Below are 22232 nucleotides of genomic sequence, written 5' to 3'. Positions count from 1 at the left end.
CTTGGGGAATCAACCCTACTCTCTCACATACAGACACACACACACACACACACACACACACACACACACACACACACACACACTGGTACAGCTAGACACACGCTGCAGTATTTGCCTTTTCTATTGCGCTATGCTGATGCTCTGTCAAATGCTGTTTCTCTGAACGTGGGCTTTTATGAGGGTGAATATGGGTATGGCCGTAAGATCGTGAGTGTGCATGTTGGTTTTACTCTGTGGTCTTTGCTTGTGTATCTCTCTTCCTCTCTTTCTCTCTTTCTCTCTCTCTCTCTCTCTGTCCCCCTCTATCTCTCTCTCTCCCTCTCGCTATCCCGCTCTCATTCTGTCTCTCTCTCTCGCTATATGTCCCTATCTCTCGCTCTCTGTCCCCCTCTCTCTCTCTCCCTCTTGCTCTCTCTGTCATTCTTTCTCCCTCAATCCATCCATCCATCCATCCATCCATCCATCCATCCCTCTCTCTCAGGGGAATATTATAGAGGTCGGGCATTAGCAGTGCCATAGCAGATGTCACCAGGCACATGACTACACAGCTCATCAATTATAAAGACCCGTATTCCTCCTTTCTCCCTTCCCCATCTCTCCCTTCTCCATTTCTTAATCTCTCCCTTCCTCCCTCAAAGCTTCTCTGCTCTTATATCCATCTTCTATACTCAGCCATAACTACAGTGAGGGAAAAAAGTATTTAGTCAGCCACCAATTGTGCAAGTTCTCCAACTTAAAAAGATGAGAGAGGCCTGTAATTTTCGTCATAGGTACACGTCAACTATGACAGACAAAATGAGAAAAAATATTCCAGAAAATCACATTGTATAATTTTTAATGAATTTATTTGCAAATTATAATGGAAAATAAGTATTTGGTCAATAACAAAAGTTTCTCAATACTTTGTTATATACCCTTTGTTGGCAATGACACAGGTCAAACGTTTTCTGTAAGTCTTCACAAGGTTTTCACACACTGTTGTTGGTATTTTGGCCCATTCCTCCATGAAGATCTCCTCTAGAGCAGTGATGTTTTGGGGCTGTCGCTGGGCAACACGGACTTTCAACTCCCTCCAAAGATTTTCTATGGGGTTGAGATCTGGAGACTGGCTAGGCCACTCCAGGACCTTGAAATGCTTCTTACGAAGCCACTCCTTCGTTGCCCGGGCGGTGTGTTTGGGATCATTGTCATGCTGAAAGACCCAGCCACGTTTCATCTGCAATGCCCTTGCTGATGGAAGGAGGTTTTCACTCAAAATCTCACGATACATGGCCCCATTCATTCTTTCCTTTACACGGATCAGTCGTCCTGGTCCCTTTGCAGAAAAACAGCCCCAAAGCATGATGTTTCCACCACCATGCTTCACAGTAGGTATGGTGTTTTTTGGATGCAACTCAGCATTCTTTGTCCTCCAAACACGACGAGATGAGTTTTTACCAAAAAGTTATATTTTGGTTTCATCTGACCATATGACATTCTCCCAATCCTCTTCTGGATCATCCAAATGCACTCTAGCAAACTTCAGACGGGCCTGGACATGTACTGGCTTAAGCAGGGGGACACGTCTGGCACTGCAGGATTTGAGTCCCTGGCGGCGTAGTGTGTTACTGATGGTAGGCTTTGTTACTTTGGTCCCAGCTCTCTGCAGGTCATTCACTAGGTCCCCCCGTGTGGTTCTGGGATTTTTGCTCACCGTTCTTGTGATCATTTTGACCCCACGGGGTGAGATCTTGTGTGGAGCCCCAGATTGAGGGAGATTATCAGTGGTCTTGTATGTCTTCCATTTCCTAATAATTGCTCCCACAGTTGATTTCTTCAAACCAAGCTGCTTACCTATTGCATATTCAGTCTTCCCAGCCTGGTTCAGGTCTACAATTTTGTTTCTGGTGTCCTTTGACAGCTCTTTGGTCTTGGCCATAGTAGAGTTTGGAGTGTGACTGTTTGAGGTTGTGGACAGGTGTCTTTTATACTGATAACAAGTTCAAACAGGTGCCATTAATACAGGTAACGAGTGGAGGACAGAGGAGCCTCTCAAAGAAGAAGTTACAGGTCTGTGAGAGCCAGAAATCTTGCTTGTTTGTAGGTGACCAAATACTTATTTTCCACCATAATTTGCAAATAAATTCATAAAAAATCCTACAATGTGATTTTCTGGAATTTTTTTTCTCAATTTGTCTGTCATAGTTGACGTGTACCTATGATGAAAATTACAGGCCTCTCTCACCTTTATACGTGGGAGAACTTGCACAATTGGTGGCTGACTAAATACTTTTTTCCCCCACTGTATATGTGTATTCTGCAGATTAAAAATGTCCATTGTAAAGTGTACAAAGGTTTGTTATCATTCTATTGATTATGATGCAAGGACAGTTCCCTCCAGTCTACCTTGTTTCCTCCTACTAGCTGGAGATTACTGAATAGAGTTAAGCAATATATACTGAACAAAAACATAAATGCAACATGCAACAATTTCAACGATATTACTGAGTTACAGTTCATATAAGGAAATCAGTCAATTGAAATAAATTCATTAGGCCCTAATCTATGGATTTCACGTGACTGGGCAGGGGCGCAGCCATGGTTGGGTCTGGCTCCCAAGTCGGTGGGCCTATGCCCTCCGAGGCCCACCCATGGCTGAGCCCCTGCCCAGTCATGTGAAATCCATAGATTAGGGCCTGGGAAGCCAGGCCCAGCCAATCAGAATGAGTTTTTCCACAAATAAGGGATTCATTACAGACAGAAATACTCCTCAGTTTCATCAGCAGTCTGGGTGGCTGGTCTCAGACGATCCCACAGGTGAAGAAGCCGGATGTGGAGGTCCTGGGCTTGTGTGGTTACACTTGGTCTAAGGTTGTGAAGCCGCACACACACACACGCACACACACACACAACCACCCCTCAGACATCCACCCACAATTGCCATGCCATGGGATGTGGGATCAGCTGACTAGGCCACAATACACGCTTGAGTGGGTCAGTGTTTGTGTCTGTGTGTGTGCGTGCGTTTGAGTAAGGGACTTTGTGTGAACGCATGCATAGCTCTGCATATGGTGAGTGCAGCGTGTATGTTTGTTCAACAAAGAGTGTGCTTGTGTGCATTCCTGTTTGTATGTGTGTGTGTGTTCGTGTGGCAGGGTAGACACACTTTATCTGTACTCCCCATACTCTTTCACATCATCACCATCTTCATCACCATCGCCAACATCTTCATCATCTTCATCTTCCTCCCCTGTAGCACTCCTCTTCTCCTCAATCTATCTGTATGCTTCCTATACCCCCCCCTCCTTCCACTCCCCCCTCGTATTGCGGTGACACGTGGGGTAAAGTGGGACAGATTGTTGGAGCAGCGATGCAGAAGAGACAGTGAGACAGGACGGTGGTACTCTGACTCTCCTATGCAGCCTCCTCAGTCCCCCCAAGCCCGCTGGCTCTGACCAAGGGGACCCCATGCGTCACCTCTGCTCTGCTCTACTCTGCTCCACAACATCTGTCTCCATAGCTCCTTTGCTTTTCTCCCTCCTCCTCCTCCTCTTCTTAGTCCTTCTCTTACTCTTCTGGGTCGCTGTCGCCACAACACCCAGCAACAGGGGGCGAAGGAGCATCACAGGGAGCAGGCGAACAAGGGAGCAAGAGGAGGAGTGCGTAGAGCCAGAGTTCCCCCTCCGCAGTGCACTCATCTGACACCGCGCTCTCTAAGTCACATTTTCCAGTTGTCCTTGGGAGCCTGAGATACATTTACATTTACATTTTAGTTATTTAGCAGACGCTCTTTTCCAGAGCGACTTACAGTTAGTGAGTGAATACATATATATTTATTTTTTTCATACTGGCCCCCCGTGGGAAACGAACCCACAACCCTGGCGTTGCAAACGCCATGCTCTACCAACTGAGCTACATCCCTGCCGGCCATTCCCTCCCCTACCCTGGACGACGCTGGGCGAATTGAGCGCCGGCCCATGGGTCTCCCGGTCGCGGCTGGCTATGACAGAGCCTGGATTCGAACCAGGATCTCTAGTGGCACAGCTAGCACTGCGATGCAGTGCCTTAGACCACTGCGCCACAGATGTTGTGGCACCACAGTATAGGACACTATTGATTAGCGTGAGAACTCTGTGCATCTGTGTGTGTGTGTGTGTGGGTGTGTTTGTGTGTGTGCGCCACACACACATACAGCCTACAGTTATCAGCCAAGTCACAAGCTATCCTTGTGAATCAATACTTGTCAAACACCCTGCTAAGCTCCTATGACCAAGTTCAAGTCCAGCCTCTTGAGACTCCCACTGCTCTGTCTAAGGCTTTACTATGACACCTAATAGATCTGTATGACATTAGATTGTTGACACACCATTGTTTGTGTCTACTCCACAGAAGAATTAGATTGTGTGTGTGTGTGTGTTTGTGTGTGTGTGTGTGTGTGTGTGACGGTGTGTGTGTGTGTGTGTGTGTGTAATTTCATTCGATATGCCCTGTGAGTCTTCTCATGGTTGGCGAGCGTGTCCCCATCCATTATCTATGAGACTGAATAATTAAAGACAAGGCGACACAATGCACGGCATGTTGACAAGCCTGTGTGTGTGTGCAAGGCCATTAGAGTATGTGTATAACAATGTGTGTGTGCTAACCGAATAGAGGTACTACAGGAAAACATCACACACAAATATTTATCTCCATTTTGAGAAACAGAGAGGGGGAAGAGGAGAGAGAAGGGAAAAGGGGGATAGAGCTATTGCTACCTTTTTATCTTCTCCCTGTCCTCTACTACATCTCTTTCTCTCTCCTAATCCTTTGGTATCTGCTGCTTGATCATTGCTCTCTCTCTCTCTCTCTCTCTCTCTCTCTCTCTCTCTCTCTCTCTCTCTCTCTCTCTCTCTCTCTCTCTCTCTCTCTCTCTCTCTCTCTCTCTCTCTCTCTCTCTCTCTCTCTTTCTCCTTTCCTTCCTTCATATTGCTGCTTGAATATTTATGCTGGTTCTAATTAGGGTTGCTGAAGTGTGGGAAAGGCCTCAAACCATTGCTGAGAGAGAAATGTAGAGAATGAGCAAGAAAGAGAGATGATGATGACGACGAGATTTCTCTCCTGTATTCCTCCCTATTTCACGTGAATTCATTTTCTCAATTTCCTTTAGGCCCCATTTGTTTCGGTAACTTTTTCCCTCGAGCTATGAGCCATGAGCATGAGATCCTCAGTGTGAGACTATGGCGTCACCTTCTCACAAAACAAGGAGAGAGAGAGACAGAATGGTGGAGGAGAAAGAACAGAGAGACTGAGTGGAAAGGGGAGGTAGAGAAAGATTTTACAGTGAAGCTGAAGCATTTGACAGTGAAGCATGCCTTTTTAATGAGTGCATTAGTCCTCTACATACCCTCTCTTCTCCTCTCCTCTTCTCCTCCTCTTCTCTTCTCTCCTCCTCTCCTCTGCTCCTTCCGACCACTGCGTCACACTAAGACACAATCAGACGAGAGAGAGAGAAAGAAAGAGAAAGAGAGAGAGCGAGAGAAAGAAAGAGAGCGAGAGAGAGAGAGAGAGAGAGAGAGAGAGAGAGAGAGAGAGAGAGAGAGAGAGAGATGAATGGATGGATGGATGAATGGAGACACAGAGAGGAGGAGAGGTGGATGAGAAGGTCAAGGGGTGGGGATGGAGAATGAACAGACAGATAGAAGCAGATTTTATTGTGAAGGAATGAACATCCGAGTGAGTATCTCTGTACCTTAACCTTCACATATCCCTATACTTACGAACCTTTACTAAATGATGTCAAGAAGGACCAGAAGACTGTTCGAATGTTAGAGAGGGATAGAGGAAAATTATTGTCAGTATCCATGCAACGTTGTTTAAACGCAGTATCAACCATCTCTCGACATGTAGCCTGTCGAGTAGGAAAGTTGGGCCAGTAACCGAAAGGTTGCTGTATCGAATCCCCGAACTGACAAGGTAAAAATCTGTTATTCTGCCCCTGAGCAAAGCAGTTAACCCACTGTTCCCTGGGCGCCGATGACGTGGGATGTCAATTAAGGCAGCCCCCCGCACCTCTCTGATTCAGAGGGGTTGGGTTAAATGCGGAAGACACATTTCAGTTGAATGTATTCAGCTGTATAACTAACTAGGTATCCCCCTTTCCAATTCTGACACATTCTTTTGTTTCCCCATTAAGTCAGAGAGTTCCACATCATCCCTGGTTCTCTTTCTAATACTGCTCCCATTTCAATAGCACTCCACCAAGCTAATAAAGAAAGACTACTTTGAATTTCATTAGAATAGCATAGATAGAAAAACAAGAGAGAAAGAGAGAGAGCAAGGACAGAGAGAGACCCTGACACATACTCACAGAGATACTGTAGAGGCTATTGTCAGAAAGGTGTAGATTTCCCATTGTCAGACACATGCTTAATTCTTCTCAGCCAATAGACCAGAGGAGAAAAGAAAAAGATGATGACAGATAGAAGAGAGAAGAGGGGAGGGAGGAGAGTTAGGGTGGGAGGAGGGTTAATTACATGTTTGACCTAAATCGAATCAGCTGGGCAAGTAATGTGCGTGATGTGTGTGTGTGTGTTGTATGTGTATATGACTGCGTGTTTGTACAAATGAATGTCTATGCATTCATTTATAAACATGCATGAATATATCTGTGGTCTAGTAGTCGTGTGTGTGGGAGGGGTTAGGGTATAAATGTGCATGTGTGTGTGTGTTTATGTGTGTGTGTGTGTGTGTAGTGTGTTTGTTGGAGACGCAGGGAGGTGGTTTGGGTTGCTGGGGAGCTCAAATGAAATAGCTTTTAGTGGTTCTTCCCAGTGCCTACTCCAAATCAGATGTAATGGGCCTGTGGTGATTATAAAATAAATTAGCTAGCTCTTCTTTCTCTCTCTCTCTCTCTCTCTCTCTCTCTCTCTCTCTCTCTCTCTCTCTCTCTCTCTCTCTCTCTCTCTCTCTCTCTCTCTCTCTCTCTCTCTCTGGCCTCATTCTCTCTTCCTCTCCTCTCCCTCCATCTTGTTGTTGTGTTGACCAGCCAGGTCACCCATGATACAAGTCAGCATTAGACATCCATCCATGTCTGAGGACGTCGGGAGATGATGTGGAAACCAGCCACTAGGGGCAACAGTGAGCGCTTTTACCTTCAATCATTTTGTTTCCCCATTGAGTCAGAGAGCTCCACATCATCCCTGGTTCTCTGTCTAATACTGCTCCCATTTCAATAGCACTCCACCAAGCTATTAAAGAAAGACTACTTTGAATTTCAATAGAATAGAATAGATAGGGAACAAGAGACAAAGAGAGAGAGCAAGGACAGAGAGAGACCTTGACACATACTCACAGAGATACTGTAGAGACTATTGTCAGAAAGGTGTCGATTTCCCATTGTCAGACACATGCTTAATTCTTCTCAGCCAATAGACCAGAGGAGAAAAGAAAAAGATGATGACAGATAGAAGAGAGAAGAGGGGAGGGAGGAGAGTTAGGGTGGGAGGAGGGTTAGGGAGGGAGGAGAGTTAGGGAGGTAGGAGAGTTAGGGAGGGAGGAGAGTTAGGGTGGGAGGAGGGTTAGGGAGGTAGGAGGGTTAAGGATGGAGGAGGGTTAGGGAGGGAGAAGGGTTAGGGAGGGAGAGAGCAGTATTGATTCCACACTCTGGGAATCAAACTAAAGCTCTATTAATTTCCATTAATGTGCCATTGTACTGGTGCTGTTAATATAGCAGGTATAGGAGAGCAGCCAGGTCTTGGTTTTAAGCCTATCCCAAACCTTAATGCCTAGACTTAACCTTAAACACTTTGACGTTTGGAACAACTTAGAAATTTGACGTTTGAGAAACATGGATGAACATCTAATTTTAACGTGAGACTGTGAGAGCTTATATTGCCTCTGCAGAATGTGGGACAACTTATACTGGATAAATGGATCAAGAGAGAGCGAGGGAGGGAGGGAGGGAGGGAGGGAGGGAGGGAGATGGGGGGGAGGGGATGTCAACAAGAAAGAGACAACCAGCAAGAAGGAAAGACTGAGGCACAGTGGAAGAGACAGAGAGAGAGAGAGAGAGAGAGAGAGAGAGAGAGAGAGAGAGAGAGAGAGAGAGAGAGAGAGAGAGAGAGAGAGAGAGAGAGAGAGAGAGAGAGAGAGAGAGATGAGCATGGAGGAGAATTCCAAAACAGAAGATTTGAATTTGAAAAGAACATTGTGATGATCTGGAGACAGAGGGGGACAGGATCGGGGGCACAGGGAAAGACGAGAGAGGAGGAAAGCAGAGAAGAATAGACTGGGGCGATGAAAGAGCAGAAGGATAGAAGGATGACTGTGAAAGGTAAAACTAGGATGAGTGGTTTTAATCATAGAATCGAATAATAAAGAAGGGATATCTTTGATGGACACACACACTCCAGTCTCCACTCATCTTCCTCAAACACTCTCTCACAGAGGACACAGAGAGAGAGAGAGAGAGAGAGAGAGAGAGAGAGAGAGAGAGAGAGAGAGAGAGAGAGAGAGAGAGAGAGAGTAGAGAGAGAGAGAGAGAGATACAGAGAGACACAGAGAGACAGACAGAGAGACAGACACACACAGAGAGACAGAGTGAGAGAGAGACAGAGAGAGACACACACAGAGAGTGAGAGACAGAGAGAGACAGAGAGAGACACACAGAGAGAGACAGAGAGAGAGAGACACACACACAGAGAGAGACAGAGAGAGAGACAGAGAGAGACACACACAGAGAGAGAGACAGAGAGAGACTGAGAGAGAGGGAGAGAGAGAGAGAGAGAGAGAGAGAGAGAGAGAGAGAGAGAGAGAGAGAGAGAGAGAGAGAGAGAGAGAGAGAGAGAGACAGAGAGAGAGAGAGACAGAGAGACACAGAGAGACAGAGAGAGAGAGAGACAGAGAGAGACACACACAGAGAGTGAGAGACAGAGAGAGACAGAGAGATACACACAGAGAGAGAGACAGAGAGAGAGAGACACACACACAGAGAGAAACGGAGAGAGAGACAGAGAGAGACACACACAGAGAGAGAGAGACAGAGAGAGACTGAGGGAGAGAGAGAGAGAGAGACACACAGAGAGAGACAGAGAGAGAGAGACACACACAGAGAGAGAGACAGAGAGAGAGACAGAGAGAGACACACACAGAGAGAGAGACAGAGAGAGACTGAGAGAGAGGGAGAGAGAGAGAGAGAGAGAGAGAGAGAGAGAGAGAGAGAGAGAGAGAGACAGAGAGACAGAGAGAGAGAGGGAGAGAAATAATGAAAGAGAGGGAGAGAGAGAGAGAGAGAGACACACACAGGACAAGTGTGTTCCAATAGCCTTCGATATATTAGCCAATGGTGAACGAATACAGTTGGGCTCATTCTTTGCCTAAGAATGTTGGATTCTATGTTGAGTGTGTGTATGCAATGTCACTGTGTCATTGGTAATGCTGATCCGTCTCCCGCTCTGTTAGCAGCCTGATGGTTTGTGTGAAAGCTCATGTGATGATGCCTCTGGTGTGTTAGATGGGGAGGGGACTTGGAGTTGGTGGTGTTTGAGGTTCCAGTCAGTTTGTGCTGTGGTGTGTATGGTGACAGGGTTGAGGACAGAGATAGGTTCATTGTAGTTGTGTCTCCTAGCTAGCTGGTGTTTATCTGTGTGATAGGTAGTCCATGGCCAGCCCAGTCCTCTGTGTCGATCCCAGAACAATCTCTCTTTCGCTCTCTCTCTCATTCTTTGTTTATTCTACCTTCACACGTTTAACACCACCTAAAATGCAGATTATGTTCATCCGTTAACGAAGGGGCCCTCCTCAAACACACACACAGACACACACACTCACACACACATGCACACGCACGCACACACGCTCTGCTCGCGTCACTGTGTGCCACTGCAGTGCCCCTTACCCAGCCGTCGTCACGTGAGTGCACAGGCCCTAGCAACAGCCAGCGAGAGAGCGAAAGACATAGACTGGCGAAAGAGAAGGAAAGACGGGAGCAAGACGGTAGAGAGAGAGAAAGAGAGGAAGAGAGAGAGGAAGAGAGAGAGGAAGGGAGGAGGAAGGGCACAGAGCATTAATAAGTAATGACCCAACAGTTTGGAACACTCCTAGTTAGCATTGCGGCGACAGCGGCAGAATAATTTGCATGTGATCCAAGAAGAAAACCCTCCCTTCCTGCCAAACCAATACGCAATTTCCTCTCTCTCAATGTATCTTTATCTGTCCCTTCATCTATTTTTCACAGTCTACCAATCGTCTCACTTCGTTTCTCTTCCTCAGTGTCTTTTTTTTTTACCTCTTTCTGTTGTTCTTGTTGTTGTTGTTGTTGTTGTTGTTGTTGTTGTTGATCTGTTGTTACAACCCCCCCTCCCTTCGACTAAACCCCTCTGGTAGTGGACACTCTTGCGTTAACATATGCTTTTCTTCTGTTGCTGTTGTTGTTTAGTTTGTTCACTTTTCGTCCCCCTCTGTTACTTGGAGATGATTTGTTGAAAATGGCAACCATACACAGTATATGATGTTATTTTTAGCCATGCCTTGTCTTGCTTCATCTTTTCCCTGCCCTCTCACAGCCATGTCTCAAAGATGATGGGGTTTCCTTACACATTCAAAACGTATGGAGAAACAGAAACGCTTAGGGGGAAAAAAAGATGTGTGCGCGCGTGTCTGTGTGTGCAGTTTGTGACCCTTTCGCGTAGAAGTTTGGGCCTACACACACGCATTCAACAGCAGCTTTATTCTGTACTCGGCTTAACACCCTGCCCCAGGCTGAGCAGCCGAACACACTCCATTACTTACCGGTCCTCCTGAAAGAGAAGGATGGAGGAGAGGAAAGGAAAGGAAAGGAAGGAGAGACAGAATGAGGGAGATGTGGGGCAGAGGTGGATTTTTAGGTTATTCGATAGTGGGGTAGACCACTATGCACACACACATGCACACAAAACTCACACATACACACACACAGAGCGAGAGACACACACAGGCACACAAACTCCTGGAGGCAGAGACAGACTAGACAAGAATTGATCTTCTCTCCCAAAAGGAAAGGCTTGCATGCGAGGAAAGGAGTGAATTGTTTGTGCACATGTGTGATGCATATGCCTGTGGGCCCAATCCCTCTTTCTCAATCTCTCTCTCCTTCCATCAATCTCCATCTGCCCTCCTCCCTGTGGGGTCAGCCCTTTCTCTCCTCCGCTGACTCTCTCCATCTGGGCCAAGACAGTCTTCCTAACGACAGGTGTGTCACTCTTTCTCTCTGATTTCACATAAAGTAAAAGAGGGAATAACCGGATAAATAGCAAATGCCCCTAGAAAAAGGGAGATCCACTTTTTCCTCTACTGTGAGAAATACTCCCAAATAAGATCCATATAAGATCCATATACTACCCACCACTGTGACCTGTACGCTCTTGTTGGCTGGTCCTCACTACATATTCGTCGCCAAACCCACTGGCTCCAGGCCATCTATAAATCACTGCTAGGCAAATCCCCGCCTTATCTTAGCTCATTGGTCACCATAGCAACACCCACCCGTAGTCTGCGCTCCAGCAGGTATATCTCACTGGTCATCCCCAAAGCCAACACCTCCTTTGGCCGCCATTCCTTCCAGTTCTCTGCTGCCAATGACTGGAACAAATTGCAAAAATCTCTGAAGCTGGAGACACTTATCTCCCTCACTAACTTTAAGCATCAGTTGTCAGAGCACCTTACCGATCACTGCACCTGTACACAGCCCATCTGAAATTAGCCCGCCCAACTACCTCATCCCTATATTGTTATTTATTTTGCTCATTTTTACCCCAGTATCTCTATTTGCACATCATCTCTTGCACATCTATCATTCCAGTGTTAATACTAATTGTAATTATTTTGCACTATAGCCTATTTATTGCCTTACCTCCATAACTTGCTACATTTGCACACACTGTATATATATGTATTTCTGTTGTATTTTTGACTTTGTTTTGTTTTACCCCATATGTAACTCTGTGTTGTTGTTTTTATCGCACTGCTTTGCTTTATCTTGGCCAGGTCGCAGTTGTAAATGAGAACTTGTTCTCAACTGGTTTACCTGGTTAAATAAAGGTGAAATTAAAAAAAGAAAATTAAAAAAAAGAAAATATTTCAAGTCAATTCCTAACTTCTGTGCATTTACTAATGACATACAGCTGGGAATTATTCTCGGTGAGGGAGGAACCGCAAATATTACTGCCAGATATGTATATGATTGCCGTAGCCTGAGGGACATCCCTAGACCATTCATTATCTGAAGTATTTACAGTACATTGTATATAACTTACATAACGTACATTTCGTTGTTTATTTATTAACCATTCTTTCTTTCTACTACAACAGCAGTACTGTTGTACCTGTATACATCATTATATGTACTATTATTATTACCACTGAAATGAACTATATTTCATTATCCTACTTGCATTGTACTGTATTCACTGAAATGCTGTATCACTATAGTGCTTTGGCAATATCTACAAATTGTATTTCATGCCAATAAATCTGAATTTGAGAGAGAGAGAGAGAGAGAGAGAGAGAGAGAGAGAGAGAGAGAGATACACAGAGAGAGAGAGAGAGAGAGAGAGAGAGAGAGACACAGAGAGAGAGAGCGACCAACCAGAGCAGTAACATTGCTACCTGTGTCTTTCTCACTAGCTCAGTATTGTCCTCATTCATTTCTTGCAGTAGTGTCTTGTTAATTGTTACTAATCATTGAGCATTATTATTTGTCCTATTATTATCTCTCTGCATCATCATTGATTTGATATGTGTCTATATGTTTGCTTTGGCAATGTCTGTTGTAACACTTTCCATGCCAATAAAGCTGTTTGAATTTGAGAATTTTTTTTTTTGAGAGATAGAGAGAGAGAGGAGGGAAGAGTGAAAATAGTGATTTAGTGATGAATATTTCACTCCATCTGCCACTGTGGGTACTAACCACACTGAATAAGCTGAGGAATATAGGGACGTACAGAGGGAGAAGAGAGAAAGAGAGTGAGCGGTAGCAGGGAGGTAGGTAGAGAAACAGACGGATGGAGAGACAGCGGGAGAATAGAGAGAGAGAGAGAGAGAGAGTGATAGCAGGGAGGTAGGTGAAGAGAGGGAGTGAGGGGGTAGTGAAGAGACAGAGAGATCCAAAGTAACCTCTAAAGGATTCTCTGTCAGTGGAGGCCTCAGCCATCATCAGTAGGAACACTCCACTACTGATGGTGCCATAATATACTGTCTGGGGGAGAGGGAGGAGGGAGGAGGGAGGAGGGAGGAGGGGGAGAAACAGTCCCCTGCTCATCAATTAGATTTAAGAGAATGCCTTGTCCACTCCCCTCCTCTTAGCCTTTCCCCCTTTCTGTGCATCCTTTCACTTTCCTCTCACTCCCTCCTCCTCTTCACTCTTTCTCAATCCATGCCCCTCCCCTCACCCCATCCTTCTCTCACGTCCTTCTCTATCCTCTCTCCTTTCTGCCCTCTTTCCCCGTCTATTCTGTAATGTGCTCTTTCTCTCCCTGGCTGCGGCTGGAATGGCACCCTATTCACTATATAGTGCACTACTTTTGATCAGATCCCATAGGTCCTTAGTCAAAAGTAGGGCACTATATAGGGAATAGGGTTCCATTTCAGATACACTTCCTGTCTGTGTCAGTGTGTTGTGACAGGGTGGTGAGGGTGTTGTAGGGGGTTCAACTCACCAAGTGCACATTATCCTGTATGACTTACAGTTTTTCTCCATTGGTTTGGCTCATTTCTTGAAACAGAAATTACATTCTCAAAACTACATGGACAAACCTCCAAACCACTTGGCAATTGTTCACAACAGAATTGAATTTCTCATTCATTTCATCAAATTGCAAATGTCTAAGTACATGTCTCAATGTCTCAGTACATCTTTGCAAATGATTAAGTACAGGTAGCCTACATTTAGCACAATTTCCAAGTGAATAGATCTTGTTGATCTAAACTGATTGTTGATTCTCAGTCTAATGGTTGTTCACTCCAAAACGTGTCAGCGTCATTTCATTGTATAAGTCATCATATGCACAATAGTCTGTTCAATTGTCAAAATTAGTCAAGAACATAATACCATGAATACCATATATGAATCCCTTGGAACATTTGATAAATTTATTACAGCAATTGACAGTCAGGTGAAACTAGAACTTGACTAACGAAGGAGGAGTTTCACACATCTCAGATGACCAATCAAACAGTATGTTTAGTTACCTGACAGGTGCTGTCCATGACTGTGAATGCTGCCAAACATGTATGTAAAGAGCTTGACCATGCAGGACCAGTACAATTTCTGAACATGGAGGCACCTGGCCAAGTAAATGAACAAGGGCAACTGCCTGCTCGAGGAAGAGGAAGAAGAAGAAGAGGAGGAGGAGGAGTAAGGGTGCGTGGTGGTGGAATAGGGGGAAGAGGCCGAGGAGCACGAAGACACCATGCTGTCCCGGATGAAATTCGGGCCACAATTATAGACCATGTCATCAACCATGGCCTCACAATGGCGGAGGCAGGTCGCCGAGTGCAGCCTAATGTGCCTCGCTCAACAGTCTCCTCCATCATCCAAACCTTTCGCAGGGAAAACAGGTATGTAGTCAGTCAATGATGGAATTATATGTTGTATAGGACAGGACACTGTGCATAGAGCAAGAAATATATTTATTTACATATTTACCTATTCATTTAGTGTGTGTGTGTGATAGGCCTACAGTAATATCTTACCTCAATGGGATGTTATGATACTAAAAATGACAAGAAAAACATTGGAGAAAATAAACTATGGAATAGTTTATTTTCTACAGTATTGATGATACAGTTTACAGTAGTATTCCAGTCACTGTGCAGTGATGCATTAGAATTGTGGTAAAGTTACTGTAAGTAAAACAACAATACAATTACGTAGGTAACTCATTCTGTAAGGAATACATAAGGTATACATTACGAATGGAGTGTTGTCCTTTGACTTCTATATCTAGGATTGGACGACAACCTTGCACAGGTGGCAGAGGAAAACTTCTCAATGAACAACAAGAACAAGAGATCTGTAACATGGTGATGGCAAATAATGCCATCACATTGAGACAGATCCGCGCTGCAATCCTACAAGACAATGCCATATTCCAAAATGTCAACTCTATAAGCATCTCCACAATAGACCGGATATTGAAGAAGCATCAGATGACAATGAAGCAAATTTACAGGGTACCATTTGAGAGGAACCCTGATAGAGTGAAAGAGCTGCGGTACCAGTATGTACATGTAAGTCAGTTACTGGTTGTCCATCATTATAACATTTTTACAATTAAGCAGTGGTTCCCAAACTTTTTTGGCTTCAGTACCCACTTTACCTGATTTGTGTATCCAGGTAATCCAGGTATGGAAGTATTTGATTTATCTGACTTCAACATTTCGCCTAAAAACTGCAGCTTACTGTATGATGCAATTATCATTATAATCCTTATTTTGAAGAATATAACATACAATAAGAAAAGGGGTCAAAGAGCTGCAATTAGTGCCTCCCATGTAAATCTATCTAATACTGTGGGTTTTACTGTAACATTTCAGTAAGTCTAGTCATTGATGATTTCCCCCCTCCCCTTTCTGTCAAATACCCCCTGTAGTACCTCTGCATAGGGGTACATGTACCCCAGGTTTGGAACCACTGGAGTAGTGGCCAGTAGTATATTGAACTTGTGGAGAACATAGAACATTCCTATGTAATTGTCTGTAACTGTAGTGTATGACTCTTCTGTATGACTGATTTGATGTTTTCTTTTTTTACGCTATTGTAGAGAATAATGGCATTGGAAGGAAACGAGACCCATCACATCCTCGTGTTTGTGGATGAAGCTGGCTTCAACCTGGCCAAGGGCCGAAGACGTGGCCGTAATATTATTGGCCACCGGGCCATGGTGGATGTCCCAGGCCAGCGAGGGGGCAATATAACTATGTGTGCTGCCATATCGGAGAATGGTGTGGCCACTCACATCCCCAGTCTTGGCCCATACAATACACAGAAGCTCCTCATCTTCTTGGACCGCCTTCATGTTGATTTGATCCCTGAAAATGAGAGCGGTCTCGTAGGGGCCCTCACCTACCACAATATGTCATTGTATGGGACAATGTGAATTTCCACCGTGGCCCGCTCATCAGGGCCTGGTTCACTACTCATCCAAGGATGGTCATGGTGTTCCTACCACCTTACTCTCCTTTCCTCAATCCTATTGAGGAGTATTTCTCCGCTTGGAGGTGGAGAGTGTATGAGCATCGGGCTCAAGATCAGAGGTCCCTGCTCCATGCAATGGACGCTGCGTGTGAGGATATTACAGGAGATCAGTGTAGGGGATGGTTGCGACATGCACGCCGTTTCTTCCCCTCGTTGCATCGCAAGGGAGAATATACGCTGTGATGTGGACGAGAATCTGTGGCCAGACAGACAGCAGCGTGTGGATGGCCAGGAGGGTGAGGACAGCGACCAGTGAAGAACTGTTAGTTGTGAAACTCCAGCTTTATTTACAGCACTGTAGGCTGCATATAATTTTCATTGTTTTTTGTTTGTGTGTTTATATTACAGTATATTATGCTGTATACATTTTCTTTTTACTCTGATGTATGGAAGTTACTTTATGTGTGTGAATGATAATGGTTACAATTTCCTTGGCAGTATGAGTGCAATGTGTGATGTCAAACCTTGGAGGCTACTCTTACCCTAAAATCCTATTTATTTTTTTCAGTTTTATACACAATTGTATTCTGTTAGCTAGACAAAAAACAGTACAGTAACCATTGTCAATGAAGGACTGGGCTAAGACTGAAAGGTGGACATGAGGGATATTTCAATGGTCCTCTGCCATAGTGACAAAACATCTAAACATTTTGACTTGCAGTGCTTACACAATGCCAAAGGGACGAAGCATTTTGGGGGCACTGACTGTTTAAATGAGAAGGAAATTTAGTTTTGACACATGCGTGAACTGTTTTGGGAGAGGTATGAGCTTTTGCAGGTGAACCATGGTGTTGTGCCGAACCATCCACGTTATTTTGGCTAAAGCACCAAGAGTGTTGAGAACGTCCGGTCTGTTTCAAGAAATGAGCCAAAGCAATTGAGAAGGATCTTTGCCATTTTCGTGGCACTGACTCCTTATATGGGAAAGGAATTTAGTTTTGAAGCATGAGTGAACAGTTTTAGGAGAGATATGAGCTTTTGCAAGTGAGCTATAGTGTTGTGCTGAACTGTAAGACTGTTTTGCCAAATGATCTTAGAGTTTTGAGAATGTAATTTCTGTTTCAAGAAATGAGCCAAACCAATGGAGAAAAACTGTAATACCCAGGTTGGAACAAAAGGACCGCAATTACAGCCTACACGGCCTAGCACTCAGAACGACAACAGTTAGCCACACACACACACACACACACACACACACAAACATCTCTGTTGTAGTGCTAACGGACACACACAGGTGAATATATATTAAACCATTTTTAATGAACACTCATAGTAGAAAACGGTAGACAGTGTGTGTGTATGACTGGAACATATAAGCCAGCGTCTATGAGATAGTTGAATGTTGTGTGAATGTTGATATGAGGTTGTTGTCAGTTTTGAAGGCAGGAAGGAACAGGCGATCCCGTTGCAGTGTCGTCTGAGTCTTGTTAGAGTGATTGAGTGTGTGTGTGTGCGTGCGTGCGTGCGTGTGTGCGTGCGTGCGTGTGTGTGTGTGTGTGCGTGTGTGTGTGCGTGTGTGGCGGGGAGCCAGCCCTGTCGTCTCTGCTTTAATAAATCTCCTTTGGATGGAGCTGTGAAGCCATAAAGTGCATCGATCGCCATCCCTCACACCGCCGCTGCCAACACACACACACATACACACACACACACACACACACACACGCGTATATTCATTGATACTCTCTCTCACACACACACACACACACACACTCCTTTATAAACTCACAGACACCAAAAATGAAGACAAGTATACTAGTCAAAATAACAGACATAAACCTCATGTCGTTGCATCTATTAAGGTTGCTGTGCCTGGCCAGATGCTGACCAATATTATAGGATGCTGACCAACACTATAGGATGCTGACCAATACTATAGGATGCTGACCAATACTATAGGATGCTGACCAACACTATAGGATGCTGACCAATACTATAGGATGCTGACCGATACTATAGGATGCTGACCAATACTATAGGATGCTGACCAATACTATAGCATGCTGACCAATACTATAGGATTCTGACCAATACTATAGGATGCTGACCAATACTATAGGATGCTGACCAATACTATAGGATGCTGACCAATACTATAGCATGCTGACCAATACTATAGGATGCTGACCAATACTGTATGATGCTGACTAATACTATAGGATGCTGACCAATACTATAGGATGCTGACCAATAGTATAGGATGCTGACCAATACTATAGGACACTGACCAATAGTATAGGATGCTGACCAATACTATAGGATGCTGACCAATTCTATAGAATGCTGACCAATACTATAGGATGCTTACCAATACACAGCTAGTGTGTAGTATACACTCAAATAAACATGTCCCTCCTACTTTCTCTTGCATATACTAGATGTATACATTCCCATAGCCCTTGCGAACACTGTGGTTAACAAACAAGAACCAATCTGAAAAACACTCCCCTTGATACAGTACACTCTAAAACACACACGCATGCATACACACACACACACACACACACACACGCACGCACACACACACACACACACATAGCACTTATATAACAATCCCTAAAACTCACAGACAGTGGAATAATACAGCCTGTCTCAGAATGAGCCAGTGGAGAACAGACAGATACGTTAACAGAAGAGTGTAAAAGGGCTGAACACTGAAATCCACTCTGTGTGTCTGTGGGCTTCATGTTGTATCTGGACCTTATCGACATGAGGATAAATCAGGGGCAGGCTAAGCACTCACTTATGTGAAATGAACATGACACTAATATACTGTTATAATAACATAACCCCTGAAATCTTAACTCTCTCTCTCTCTCTCTCTCTCTCTCTCTCTCTCTCTCTCTCTCTCTCTCTCTCTCTCTCTCTCTCTCTCTCTCTCTCTCTCTCTCTCTCTCTCTCTCTCTCTCTCTCTCTCTCTCTCTCTCTCTCTCTCTCTCTCTCTCTCTCTCTCTCTCTCTCTCTCTCTCTCTATATACAGTCATGGCCAAAATTGTTGGCACCCCTGAAATTTTTCCAGAAAATGAAGTATTTCTCACAGAAAAGTATTGAAATTACACATGTTTTGCTATGCACATGTTTATTTCCTTTGTGTGTATTGGAATAACACAAAAAAACAGGAAAAAAGCAAATTTGACATAATTTCACACAAAACTCAAAAAATGGGCCGGACAAAATGATTGGCACCCTTAACTTAATATTTAGTTGCACACCCTTTGGAAAAAATAACTGAAATCAGTCGCTTCCTATAACCATCAATAAGCTTCTTACACCTCTCACCCGGAATTTTGGACCACTCTTCTTTTGCAAACTGCTCCAGGTCTCTCATATTGGATGGGTGCCTTTTCCCAACAGCAATTTTAAGATCTCTCCACAGGTGTTCAATGGGATTAAGATCTGGACTCATTGCTGGCCACTTCAGAACTCTCCAGCGCTTTGTTGCCATCCATTTCTGGGTGCTTTTTGAAGTATGTTTGGGGTCATTGTCCTGCTGGAAGACCCATGATCTCGGACGCAAACCCAGCTTTCTGACACTGGGCCCTACATTGCGACCCAAAATCCTTTGGTAATCCTCAGATTTCATGATGCCTTGCACACAGTCAAGGCACCCAGTGCCAGAGGCAGCAAAACAACCCCAAAACATCTTTGAACCTCCACCATATTTGACTGTAGGTACTGTGTTCTTTTCTTTGAAGGCTTCATTACATTTTCGGTAAACAGTAGAACGATGTGCTTTACCAAAAGCTCTATCTTGGTCTCATCTGTCCATAAGACGTTCTCCCAGAAGGAATTTGGCTTACTCATGTACATTTTGGCAAACTGTAGTCTTGCTTTTTTATGTCTCTGTGTCAGCAGTGGGGTCCTCCTGGGTCTCCTGCCATAGCGTTTCATTTCATTCAAATTTCGACGTATAGTTCGCGCTGACACTGATGCACCCTGAGCCTGCAGGACAGCTTGAATTTCTTTGGAACTTGTTTGGGGCTGCTTATCCACCATCCGGACTATCCTGCGTTGCAACCTTTCATCAATTTTTCTCTTCCGTCCACGTCCAGGGAGATTAGCTACAGTGCCATGGGTTGCAAACTTCTTGATCATGTTGCGCACTGTGGACAAAGGAACATCTAGATCTCTGGAGATGGACTTGTAACCTTGAGATTGTTGATATTTTTCCACAATTTTGGTTCTCAAGTCCTCAGACAGTTCTCTTTTCCTCTTTCTGTTCTCCATGCTTAGTGTGGCACACACAGAAACACAATGCAAAGACTGAGTCAACTTCTCTCCTTTTTATCTGCTTTCAGGTGTGATTTTTAGATTGCCCACACCTGTTACTTGCCCCAGGTGAGTTTAAAGGAGCATCACATGCTTGGAACAAACTTATTTATCCACAATTTTGAAAGGGTGCCAATAACTTTGTCCGGCCCATTTTTTTAGTTTTGTGTGAAATTATGTCAAATTTGCTTTTTTCCTGTTTTTTTTTGTGTTATTCCAATACACACAAAGGAAATAAACATGTGCATAGCAAAACATGTGTAATTTCAATACTTTTCTGTGAGAAATACTTCATTTTCTGGAAAAATTTCAGGGGTGCCAACAATTTTGGCCATGACTGTATATCTCTCTCTCTCTCTCTTTCACCTTCACGTACTCTCTCTCTGTATTTTAAAAGCATAAATCAGTAGATGGACAGCATTTGATAGCTGCTCTCTTAAAAGCTCCCCTGTGTGTGTGTGTGTGTGTGTGTGTGTGGTTAGCTGTACAAGACTGTGTGTGTGTGTGTGTGTGTGTATGGGGGGGTCTACAATGTTGAAGGGGGATTTTTCTGTTGGCTTTAATTGTGCCAGCCAAACAATGAACCAATCAATCGATCAATCAGGGACTGGCTTGTGTTGGGTTGACATGACATTGTTGGTGTTTTGGACACATGGACTGATGTTTTCCTCTCCTCCTCCTCTTCTCCTCTACAGGGAACCGTTTCTTCCTGACGTCGTTCGGGGCCCTGTACATATCAGAGGTCCAGAAGGAAGATGCCCTGTCTACCTACCGCTGCATCACCAAGCACAAATACAGTGGAGAGACTCGCCAGAGCAATGGAGCCAGGCTCTCTGTTATGGGTAAGAGAGAGAGAGTGTGTGTGTCTATGTCTGTTGGGCCAAGACTGTCTTACAGTACATAGGTTCTTGTTATCCTTGTCTTCACAGTACAGTATTTGGAGTCAATATCAGCATGATCAATATCAGTATTTCTAACCCCTCTCCTCTCCCCCAGACCCTACGGAGTCCACCCCCTCAGTGTTGGACAGTTTCCAGTCCGGGGAGGTCCAAGTGGGACGTAATGTGGAGCTGCCCTGCATCTCCTCGGGCTACCCCAACCCCACCATCCGCTGGCTGAAGGACGGACGACCGCTGCCCGCCGACTCCCGCTGGACGCGTCGCCTCACGGGCCTGACGGTCAGCGATCTGCGTCTGGACGACAGCGGCAACTACATCTGTGAGGTCACCAACAGCTTCGGCTCTAAAGAGGTGACCGGTCATCTCAACGTCATTGGTGAGTCACAAGTCAGTAGCATGTCCCTGTACTGTTCCTGGGTTAGTTCACCCCAAGTTACAGGAACAGTTTGTTGTTTGGAACTAAGGACTGTAGATTTGTCCCTATGCATATAGTGGCCTAATGCACAGGTCACTCAGAATATTAACTCATCTTGATTTAAGATTTACAGTTGACGTTTTTAGTAATTTAGCAGATGTTCTTATCCAGAGCGACTTACAGTTAGTGCATTCATCTTAAGTTAGTTAGGCACTGTACATATCACAGTCATTGTAAAACAGTTGACATTTTAAGATCACTTTTGATATTTGGTGGGCATGTTATTGTGATGTGTTGAGGTTGACTTTTCATTGGTCAGTTCCGTGCCTTGGCCTACGTTGGTGTATCAGAAGTATTCATGTGTAGTTTTGGTATAGCCTTGATGCTATTGACCCCCGAGCCATAGAGATATACTATACTGGCTCTGTATGATGATGTTGTGTACTGGCCATCTGGGACCAGA

At 44.5% G+C, this 22232-nt stretch overlaps 1 protein-coding gene across 5 annotated transcripts in view; it reads left to right on the top strand.

The window, feature by feature from the left end:
- The window catches only part of LOC121567394 (Down syndrome cell adhesion molecule-like protein 1 homolog), a 171698-nt gene that overhangs the window by 88030 nt on the left and 61436 nt on the right, over window positions 1-22232 (top strand). For all 5 annotated transcript variants that reach the window (XM_041877413.1, XM_041877412.1, XM_041877411.1 and 2 more), the window contains exons 4-5: window positions 21151-21297; window positions 21452-21730. In XM_041877413.1, coding sequence (XP_041733347.1) covers window positions 21151-21297; window positions 21452-21730 — 426 coding nt within the window. The remainder of the gene's footprint in view (window positions 1-21150; window positions 21298-21451; window positions 21731-22232) is intronic.

The sequence above is a fragment of the Coregonus clupeaformis genome, chromosome 6 (genome assembly GCF_020615455.1).
Source record: "Coregonus clupeaformis isolate EN_2021a chromosome 6, ASM2061545v1, whole genome shotgun sequence".
In the NCBI taxonomy this organism is placed as follows: Eukaryota; Metazoa; Chordata; class Actinopteri; order Salmoniformes; family Salmonidae; genus Coregonus; species Coregonus clupeaformis.
Note: the sequence above shows the minus strand (reverse complement) of the source record. Positions and strands in the feature narration are given on the sequence as shown.